The 11,298-nt window shown below is 39.6% G+C and overlaps 1 protein-coding gene across 1 annotated transcript; it reads right to left on the bottom strand.

Moving 5' to 3' along the window:
* Window positions 1-213: 213 nt before the first annotated feature.
* LOC145475127 (uncharacterized) lies at window positions 214-3,873 on the bottom strand. The gene is made up of 7 exons (XM_081455220.1): window positions 3,371-3,873; window positions 2,937-2,966; window positions 2,542-2,583; window positions 2,378-2,401; window positions 2,226-2,267; window positions 1,717-1,746; window positions 214-1,446 (listed from the first exon to the last, which is right to left on the bottom strand). Exons 1-7 carry the CDS (start codon window positions 3,435-3,437, stop codon window positions 1,250-1,252), a joined length of 432 nt encoding a protein of 143 aa, XP_081311346.1. The 5' UTR covers window positions 3,438-3,873; the 3' UTR covers window positions 214-1,249.
* Between the last annotated feature and the right edge of the window lie 7,425 nt (window positions 3,874-11,298).

Raw genomic sequence — 11,298 nt, 5'->3', positions numbered from 1 at the left:
CCTTAGTATGTTTCGGTTGGTTCTTTCTTTGTTTTTTTGGTTTTTTTTTTCGCAGAAAACCACGTGACACTTAGATTGGCTAGTTGAAGTAGCATTCGATCCTTGACGAGATAAACCAGCGTCCGGTGAAATGACCAGGAATTGTTCTTTGCTGTACGGGTTCTGGAGTCGCTGGAGTCAAGTGCTTGCAGACGGCTAACTGCATGCGTGGGGGTGAGAGAATCCTAACATTTATTTCATATCTGATTCTAAAATCTATCAGTTTTGCTAAGACTTGCAACAAATCTTTGGACTCGCAATATTTTCAATGTTTTGAATATTTGAATAGTTCTCTCTATTTCAGCCAGTATCATTTGATATTTCATATTTAAGTGTATATTATTTAATCACGTCAGAGATTAAAGAGTGATACTTCATATCGGCACTTAAAAGTCTTTAGAGTCGTTTATCGGAAGCTGAATTCTGATGGAAACGATTTTTTTATGCTACCCTATAAGGTCCTTCAGCCATAATCAGACCCCTATTCCTCTTGAGGTACCACACGCCATTTTATCATCAAAGAAATATTTTTATCTGGAAAGAACAACTTTATTCTAACAACTACAATATCCTACGAATACATGATATCAATCAATAAATCTATGTCAATCTATGAATGTAAGACCTGGAAAGGGGATTTTGGCTCAGCTAAGGGGGGTTACAAAACAAAATATACACAATAAATAAAACGGTGGACACTTTTATTAAGCTCTTCATTGTGTGTTTTTTGTTACAGAAAAGGGTTTGACATTTGACAATGTGTAACGTCCAATAGGCACTTAGACTGTAAAGACACTACATGTTCCCGTGGGAAGCGCCGAGCCCAAGTCTAAAGCTACAATAATATATTTACATAGTTGTTTCTACAGAGGTTAAAATATATACAATTTTATGTACAACAACATTTACAATAAATAAGACTTAAGTTAACATCGTGTATTTTACAATTCTATTTACAAAACTATTTACAGCAATTCAACTTTTTAGAATGCAAGATTAACAATACATCTTAACGATTTTTTTTTGGTATATATGTTTTACATTTTTTTTTATTATTATTATTACATACACTAATTTCAACGTCTATTTACAAAATTTATATAACTTATGCCCTTACCCTTAGAAATATAGCCCCCCTCTTAGCCCCCATTCCCCTCCCTATTGGCATTTTCTGTCTCTCTCCCCCCGTTTATGTTAAATAAGAATAAATTTAAGACGAGACGGAAAATGTTGCCCCTCCCATACTGACTACCATTCTTCCCCCCCCTCTTCCCCCTCCCCTTCCCCCTCCCCTTCCTCTCCCCCACCCACGTCCCCTCCCATGGCCACCCCACTGCCTTCTCCCTCCCCCTCTTTCTGTACAATCCTTGGCCCTGTGGCCTTTTCTTTTGCAACGCCAACAGCGCACTAAAAATGAAAAAAGACATAAAATTGTGAGATAAGTTTTTTGTTTAACACATTTCTATTTTTCCTATTTTAGGGAAATTTTCTTGCTAGCGTCACAAACAAGTATTACTCACTCCGATTTAGGACAACAGTCAATCAAACGTCAGATAATATTACAACCAATGAGCAAAAGGCATTACTGTATTTTGCAAGCTTTTTACATGACTGGCGAGTTTGTGTTTCTTTGGCTATCAAGAATTATATACAGACAAACAGAATTTGAAAACTTACTGTTTGAGAGCTTCAACTGCTCTTTTAATTCTGAAAAAGAATATTGTAAGTAAGTAAGAGACTTTATTTTATGAGGGTGACACGTAACAGTAACTAACATTACAAATCATGTTTTGGCCCTCTAAAAAATACAGATAATAAAAACTACATTAAATACTACATTAGCAATAGATATTTACAATGGAAATAGTATAACAATATTTCTAGAATTTGATAAAGCCAGGAAAGAAATTCATCTTCAATAACAGGACAGACGCATGAAAAACTAACGTCAGTTTGTTTTTTTACATAACAAATTGTCAAATTGTCCGCTCTCGCTCGTTGCCGCATCACATAAATTATAAATTCATGTGTCTGTCCGCATATTGACAATGAAAATTAGCCAATGAGCGGGCGAGAATTTCTGCAGTTATCATAAAATATAGTATTGACTGGATAGTGATGTTAGCCTAAGGTCGAAACGTCGTCGTTTTCAAAAAAGTAGTAATGACAAACTTTGGTATATTTACCGCTTATTTCTGCCCTCAGGGCTTCCACATTTTCTTTAGGATCTATAGAGAAACCAACGTGTATGTCAGTTATGTTCTCAACTTTTCCTTTTTTGCAGAAATTTTATAATGTATAACAATGATAATAGAGGTTATTGAAGCTCGTTTCTCACCTCCATCTGTCTTTTCCGGCACAACTGTAGAAAAGACAAAAAAAGTCATTTTCTTACCAATTAAACTTCGAAATCAAACTGCAATTTTCGAACTTGTACTATTAAAAGTTTCACATCCTTTGTCCCTGAAACTTTATTTTTTTGACAGGTTTTTCACATGTTACCTTCTTTCTCCTTTAACTGCACCACCTCTCTTATGTCGTCCCCTGTAGAAAACCAAACAAATGTCATTTTGCAATGAATTAAACCTCAATATCATCCTGTTATTTTAAAACTTTTACTATTCAGAGGTTTCGCACCCTTGTCCGATTCACGTAAAACCTCATTTTTGTTAGTCTGACCTAATAAGGCTATGTCTACACTATAGCGTATAGTTATTGGGCCGGCGCGAAAACCATATAGGATAGGCCTTTCGTTCACACAAAACGTAACGGAGCCAAGCTGCGCGGTCGTTTCTGCTCATACCAGGCCGGAGTATCTTTCATGTCGACATAATGAGCCGTTCGGTATAGTGTAGACAGATCCTAAAAATAAAAATTGACAGTTGTTTATATGTTACCTGCAGAAGGTTCTGTCTCTCCCTTGTTTTCTGCGGGAAAAGCAAAATACTCGTTTTTTAGTGTGTATCTTTAGTGGCCTCCACAGTTAGGGCTATGCTAAATTATAACCATCTTTGGCCACCTTTATGACAAGGGAAAAATTCAGCTTCGTAAACAAATAGAACAAAAGATGTAGCTGCCCAACCATAATTCTACTTTACATTCCTGACCCTGGCCTTAGACTGCTTGAGTAACGCAGCTCTTTTCAGGAAGCTTTGAATTGAGTTTAATCTTTTTGTGTGTTTTGTTGTTGTTGTTGTTGTGCTACAAACAGGAATTTGAGAGTTTACCCGTTTGAAAAAGCCCCTAAATTTTCTTTGTGGCTCTTTTAAAAAAAGAAAGAAATGCACAAATAAAAATATCCATTCAGTAGACAAATGAGTAAAGGTGTTACCGTTGGTTTGACTTGATGACATCTTGTGTTGAATGTCTAAACGGGGAAACGTATAACACAAATGCATCGCATTACGTTAATCGTAACATCTTAAATTAACCTGAACAGTTTATTCCACGACTGTAACTGTATCATTATACATAAGTTGTTGACAATCTTTGTCGGTCAAGATGCTTGCCTGAATATTGGCCTCGTTCTTTTGCGTTGTTATTGACCAAGACAAAGGCCAGACGAGCTCTCTTGGCCAAAAAAGCTTGCTAATAAAAGGATTTATTACATGGTGGTGTTGAGAGTTTTTTAGTTTTCCGCGGGAACAATGCAAGCAATGTCGAGCGAGCAAGAGACACGCCCATCTTGCCCGCTCCGAACCGCACTGTACTAGACTACGAGTAGTCCCTCTTTCGCTTAGTCCGTCGTGCGTGACGCGAAAGAAATTTGCGAGAAAAAAATGGCCGCGCGAAATCCTGGGGGCTAGGAGCGCGCGAAAGGAGGGTAGGCGAAATTGGAGCGTTATTTTACATTTGCAGCACTTGTGAGCACTTAATTGACTTTTGAGCAGAATTTGAGCATGTTTTGGCTTTTTGGAAAACATTTCAGCACATTTTTCACAATTTTCCATATGTTAAATGCAATATTTTGTGTTTGAAACGTTTTCAGTAAAGCCGAGTACGAGTAATTTTAGCTTGTCGCCTGATCGGCTGGACTGTTGTCATGGAAATGCGCGTGCTATGGTCCTTTTAACCGTGGGAACAGGCGATTTTCATTGGATCGTGACTTCGTGTTTAGTTAAAAGTTTGATAAAACTAGGAATATGTATAAACATCTGCTGGGAAATAAACGTAAACTGCGAGCAATTTTCGTGCACCATTTCTAAATTTCAAGCACTTTTTATAGAAATCGAGCACTAGTTAAGTACTTTTTTGCCATGTTTTGAGCACTTGCGATTTTTCCAGCGCAATCGGGACAGGCCTACCTATCAATGTTTCGCTCGATGTCTAGTTTAAAGATTTAAATTATCAGCGAATCTCCTCGGTTTGTTTAAAATGTTCCTGACCTAGTCTAGTTCGCTTGCTTTAAATTTTACCGAAATAACGAACGGCGTTCAGATAAGTCTTTAAGGTAGCTCACCTTGGTCCAACTTAACGAGACGAAAGAGGCTGGTTACAAATTTCACGTCAGTTTTATATAGTGCCATATCCTCGACCCCCAGGGGCCGCGCCGTTTTGGTCAGCACCAGGACTCTTGACCTCTGGCCGGGTTCAACACCGGAAGTTCGTGAATCGCGGACTTCCCGTCACTCTGCACATACTCAGAGTCAAGTCTGACAAATCTGATTGGCTGAGAGTACGAAACAAATTCTCAGCGGATGTTCAGAAAATCGGATCCGGCCAGAGGTCGCGATTCTTGTTGCTGACCAAAAGGAGCGAGGCCTTGGGACGAGAAATGATATGGTGCTATCCAAACGGCAGCGGTCTACCTCGTTTGCATGCTGAAAGAATGTCCGTATGCTCAAGGGAAAAGTTTATTTCATGTTAGGGGGGAAATGTATGTATTGTCTATCGATTGCGGGGATTCTTCGTCCTTTTTCGACAGATCAAAAGTGAACTCGAGGTTACGTTCATGTCTGTAAAGTAACACTCAATGTGATGACGTTTGCAAAATATTGGCGGAGCAAAAACTTTGGCAAGGTAAGGTCCTTAGCACCGGCAATTTAACCACTTACTGCACAATATGCTAAATGCGATTTTCTGAAAGAAATTACTGTTTCCTCGTTACTTTTTTATGCAATGGAGAGATTTTCTCCAGTCGCAACCCTCCTCTTTTATCCGGGCTTGGGACCGGCTCAGATGACAGTTTTCGCACATCTAAGGCAGAGTTAAAAAGCTCTGGGTCGAGTAGGCTTAATCTAGAATAACAAAACTGTATCAAGTCTTCAGGAATATGCCATTAAACGATATTCATTTTTTTTCATTTTGATTGAAACTTTTGGTTATACACCCATTACAGTTTGTTAAGTTACTAACATTTCTGAATATAATAACATCTAAACTTTCATTTTCTGAATTTCCACAAAAAACGACAAAGTAGTTTGCAAGTTAAACGAAAAAGTGTTCAACCTTCAACCTTTAACTTTTCAACTATCACGCAATAGCAATGGAGTGCGAGCAATCTGATTGTTTTAGTATAAATCTACTCGTCCTTCAAAACTTTATCTAAATCCTCTTCCAAAACGCCAAGAAGCGGCCGTCATTTTAATTACAAGGTACAAGGGCACACTGCTACGCCACTCACTGTCTATCACAGAGTAGACAGTGAGTAGCGTAACCAATCAGAGAGTAGCATTCGTGGTAGAATGCTAGTAGATTTATACTCATAATGGTTAGATGTCACTGCAAGTAACGTTTTGTCGCTTTTAATTAGCAATGTATATGGGAAAAAGTTAACTTGCTATATCATTTGTGCTAACTTGAAACTTGACAGAAATAACTTTTTAGCAATTTTACAAGTTTAATCATATTTTTATCGATATGAAACTTCCGTTTTTTATGTTTCCTGTTACGGTTTTACTTTGGGAATCTAAAAGTCTGCACTCATTTGACCATAAATGCTACAAACGAAACTATTTTTCTGCAAACTTTTTAAACGGTATGTTAGGCCCAAAGATAAGCAGAAACGGCCTGAAACATGATAACGTAATGTACAAAGGACAGTAACGATAGAAAATCACAGGTCTAGCGAAACTCATGCTTTGTGAGCTTTCATTCTCACGAGAGAAAATGTGAGCTACACACTTGGTTAACTACTCCTAGTAAACTTAACACAATTAAAATGAAAAATTGACTATGACTTTGAACGGAGTATTAATAGCAATGTGTTCGAGTCTCTGCAGTTCTTTGCAACATATACTTAATTTCGTTAAGTAATGTAATTTACAACCACTCAAAGCAAAAACTGAATTAAATGGAAATGGAATGTGAAAAGCAGTTATCAAAATACCCCTCTTTTCAGTTCTTTCTAACAAAAGTACCACAATTAGTGTTTCAGTCAAGTTTTAGTACATTGTCGAGGAAAAGGTTTTTGTTATTCATCCTGGTAGATGTAATAATAAAGTGTATTATCGTTTGTCTCACGATGTAGTCACTTGAGATGTAGATCGCGACGTTTCGATTGCTTACTGCTAGTCTTCAGGCGATAAGGTCGACTGATTGCACGGTATCATTTACATCACAAAGGTCGGCTGTGATTGGTGCATTTCGATCCTCCTATTGTTCCATTGTTCTGGCGAGTAGGTGTTCCCTCAGTGGTCCGCTGTTGTACGTTCTCCTGTTGTTGTGTTTTTTGATCGTGGGCATCCATGCTTCAGGAATTTCAATTCCACTATCCTTGTTGATGTTATTAGGGTGAAGTCTTATGTGAATAGCTTCCTTGACCCTACGTGTGTACCAGTGAGGATCTCGATCAATAAACTTGACCTCATTCCAGATAGGATAGTGGCCGGTCTCGTGGGTGTGTTCAGAAACGGCGGAGGTCTGAGTACGGGCGAGTCGTATATCCCTGTCGTGCTCTTTGATCCTCTCCTGCATAGATCTCCCTGTTTCCCCGATGTAGACTTTGCCGCACTCACAGGGAATCCTGTAGTCAACACCATCTTGTTTAGCCGGGTTGACGGTGTCCTTTGGTTGCACTAAGTGTGACCGAAGTGTCGTGTCGGACTTGAAGACGGTGCGAATGCCTTGTTGTTCAAGGCAGCGGTGGAGAGACTCCGAAACTCCTTGGACATAAGGTAAAACGGCGTTGGATTTAAATTCCGCGACGGGCTCTCTTCTTGGGGTTGTTCGTGCTTTTGTGATCTTCTGTACAAAAGAGGAGGGATATCCGTTAGAAACAAGTACAGATGACAGATGTTTCTTCTCTCCAGTGATTACTGATGGTTTGGTCACGACACGTTTAGCCCGGTCGTACAAACACTTCACAATACCGCGCTTTACTGACTGAGGGTGGTGTGAATCATACGCTAGGTACTGATCAGTATGTGTTGGTTTCCTGTAGACACTGGTGGTAAGGCGGCCATCAGGTACATTGTTTTCATTTTCAAAGATTTTAAGTTGCTCGATCTGTAACATTAAAAGGCGCGTCCAGTTTTGCCAATAGGTACCGGAGGCTCCATTACGCAGATAATGCTGTACCTTTCAAGCCCCAACCCATCCTTTTGAGCAAGCCACTTGAAACTTATTACTTTTCGTCTTATTATGAAGGAGACCTCCAACTCACCGTCATCTTGGTCAATTTGTAATACTGCTTTTCACCCACAAGTTGAATCTGCTTGGAATTCTTCGTCATGAAGGTAGCTACTGCAATAACAAGAACGTTTACCTCACCAGTACTTTTTCTGCTGAGTTGCCAACCGCAGAATGAAGTTTCATCGTATTTGGAACTCCCTCGACTTCTTTGTATTTTCTCCCAAGGTATGCTTCTGCCTCACCGTACGCTTCTCATACTCTTCCCAGTTGCCTTGATAGCTCAGTTGGTAGAGAACTGCACCGGTATTGCAGAGGTCCAGGGCTCGAATCCCGTTCAGGCCTGATCTTTTCTCAGGCTTTAAATTCACAACTGCTACAGCTGTTTATATAACTGCGATGATCAATCGTGTCTTCATATCTTTCTCCGCAGTTCAAATATATGATCTTTCATATATTCACTTGCATTCTTCACCGTCTACGCGTATATAACGAACTCACAACATGATCAGCTTCCAGTTGGCTTGATAGCTCAGTTGGTAGAGCACTGCACCGGTATCGCAGAGGTCATGGGTTCAAATCCCGTTTAGGTCTGATCTTTTTTCAGGCTTTAATTTCACAGCTGCTGTGTTTATGTAAGTTGTTTATATAACTACGATGATTTCCGTGACCGGCTTCCAAATGGTTCCATACAACAGGAAACCCAAACTCAGTCTTATGATTAACTGTCACTGCGATTAGCTGTCACTGCAAAGATGCTCTTGTTCCGGTACTGTGAGTTGTGGCTGTCTGTCTATTGCCTCACCCTTCAGAAGGTGTTCTGCTAGTCGCTTTAGCTGGGAATACGGCAGAGTCGTTAGATTTGCGTGTCCTCGGAACTTGCGCACTGCATTATATACGACGTTGAAAAAATCCGCCTTTGAAACATCGTATCCGGAAGAAACAATCTTTGTCCTAATCATGAGGATAATTTTAACATATTTTTTTGTATAACTATATTACCTCCGCTGTAAACATTTAATTTACATTATTTAAACCAGTTGCCTGACATTTTTAGGTTTTTAGTTATTTCTGGGAACTGGTAACCCTTTAACTTTTCAAATCATCTTTTAAATATTTTTATACACTTCTAAATGGATAATAACATGTGTTGTTGCTTAATGTAAATTACCGTTACAGATAACGGAGAATGTGTTCAATATAAACTTATGTGAAATATGTACAAAATGAGCATGGTTTCATTGGAAAGTCCAAAGCGTTAACTGGCTTAAAGGACATTTGAAAAGAAATTTTCTGCCATGTGACAACCTATTTTCAGCAACTAGGGATAATACAAATATTTACTAAAGAGTAACCTGAAAAGCTAATTCAATGACATTTCTCTGGGTATGTCGTTTGGTATTTAAGATCTAAATAAAATACATTTCAGTGATATAGAATGTCAGATAGGAAAATAAAAGAAAGCTCAAAGCGTGTGACATCAATGGTCCCTGTTAGCTGAGAATGGGTGTATAAGGAAAATGATAAAATTAGAAAACGTATGAATTTAGAAGGATGCACTCGTCAATTCAATCGTAAAATTGGACTATATATTTTTATATTGCAAAAAATCGTGGGTCAAAAATATACATATTTGTTATATCTAGACTCCAAAGCCTTCTGTTCACCATCTCGACCCTGGTGCCAAATACTATGAAGATCTCCAGGCAAGGATAATGTCACAGAACTTCACAGCTCCTTCATATATCAAACCTATACCAGGTTTCACGAGAGGGCAAGTTATTATTAAAGGGACACTGCACTTACCACTGAGGGTGGTAAAGGGGGTCGAGATCACGTTTAACGGAAAATAAATTGGTCGTTTCACAATTCACTGGAAGCTGAACAATTATAGTTTTATTTTGCAGAGCAGTACCCGACAAATGATTAAAACCCACTAGGAAGTGAGAATGGCTAACAATAGCGAGGATGGAAACGGATTGCAATATGGATTTTTTAAAAAGCGTTAGGCTGTCAGGTTTAAAAAAATTCAAGTTTGGCTGGAAAATCGTTCAAAGTGTGCAAAAATGATGCTGCTGTGTCGATGTTCGTAACGAAATTGCTTTTAATCGTTTAGTTAGAGCTAATTAAGTTATTACATAAATGTAGGGACCATTTGGTGAATTTATAACAGCTTTTGGCAAATATATCGTGACAGTGTCCCTTTAATACAGCTCTCTCCTCGTCCTTGCCAAATCTTCATAGGATCTCCAGGCAGACTCACTGCTCTTATGTTCACTGATAGAAACAATCAGTAATGAAAGCTATTTATTCAGCATACCTGTTTCGTCTCCTGGCATTTGCATTAACTTCCATCCTGTATCGTTCCCTCCTGCAAAGAGAGGGATGAACAAACTGCTCTCCGGAGAAACCGCCTTTTCTTTGTCGGATAGCCTCCTGAAATTCTTGCCACAAATCATTCGTGACAAAATAGTGATTTGTCGGAAAAGCATATCCTGTACGCAATGCCCTTTTGGCCATCTCAAGCCTTTGTAGTGTTGGAACAGGCTCATCTTCCTCTGGCAGCGTTTCCGCGTTATAGACACCACGAATGTCCAGCAATAGCCTGTTATAGATGTCCACACCATAACAGTCACCCAGGATTCTCGCCTGATCGCAATCTATGTCTCCTTTGAGTCCCTGGAGTTCCTCCTGTAAAAATTGTCTTCCCTCGCGCCACAGAGGTTGTGGTACTTGACAGTCCCTTCTTCCGGGACCCCTTGGCGCCTCTTGTGTGTCAAAGCCTAATAGCCTGCTTCGCATTTCAACAAAATCTGCTGGGACTCCTTCGATCTGATCGAACGAACTGGGGTAGACCCGTTGGACAAAATTGATTTCCTGAACACCGTTTACTTTTTCGTCATTAACAAACACGCCATGTAGCTGTGTAACTCTAAGGTCACATAATCCATCCCCATCCCCGGGAGGTGTGTTTGGAAATTCAAGGGAAATGCGCAGGTACGGTGCGTCACATCTGGACTGCTGTGCCCTGATTACGTTGTTAGGCAAGGGCTCGTTTCTCGCGACCTTTTCATCAAAAAGATCTCGCAAAGCAGGCAGCACAATCTTTGCTTCTGACCAACTTAATTGCACTTGGCCTAGTACGGGGTAACGGTAAACAATCCAGGCAATCCGTACGATATCCCTCCATGCTGTAATTTTTAACGATACCATTCCTTCGTCAATCAGCCACTTCGCAGTATTCAAGATATGCTCATCTCGAATTTTGCTTAAGCTCTCAAGCTGTCTAGCTAATTGTAGTTGCTGCAGAAAAGGATGGGAAATATCTCCCTTCAATTTCTCAGTCATAGATACTATGTTTTGTATCATTTCTTGTTGCGGAATTCCTTCCACGCATCTTAAAACGCTTTGCGCGTGCAAGAGATTCAAATTGTCTCTGTAAGACCTGAACTCCAAGCTAGACACGTACCGCTCGAGATCTTCTTGAGTTTCACCACCGACAATTCTAGCTACTCGTTGTTTTAGTGAACCATGTGCCCTTTTTCTTCTTTTTGGCTGGCTTGGCGTCTCGCTTTCACTTTCCTCCTACAAGTAAGATACAATATTAGAATAACCATCAGGACTTTTGTGCGAATTGCAATTAAGAGAGATTCTATATCAACGCTACGAGTTTCTGGTCAACCTCTAGCC

The sequence above is a fragment of the Orbicella franksi genome, unplaced genomic scaffold, assembly GCF_964199315.1.
Source record: "Orbicella franksi unplaced genomic scaffold, jaOrbFran1.1 SCAFFOLD_100, whole genome shotgun sequence".
In the NCBI taxonomy this organism is placed as follows: domain Eukaryota; kingdom Metazoa; phylum Cnidaria; class Anthozoa; order Scleractinia; family Merulinidae; genus Orbicella; species Orbicella franksi.
This window is presented reverse-complemented; position numbering and strand designations above follow the sequence as displayed.

Bases quoted from the DNA above. Each gene is read 5' to 3' on its own strand.
- LOC145475127 (XM_081455220.1), bottom strand. From the start codon at position 3,437: ATGCATTTGTGTTATACGTTTCCCCGTTTAGACATTCAACACAAGATG. The intron at 2,268-2,377 runs GTGAGAAACGAG...GTTTCTCTATAG, and splicing joins GCCGGAAAAGACAGATGGAG to ATCCTAAAGAAAATGTGGAA. The intron at 1,747-2,225 runs GTAAATATACCA...ATTCTTTTTCAG, and splicing joins CCTGAGGGCAGAAATAAGCG to AATTAAAAGAGCAGTTGAAG.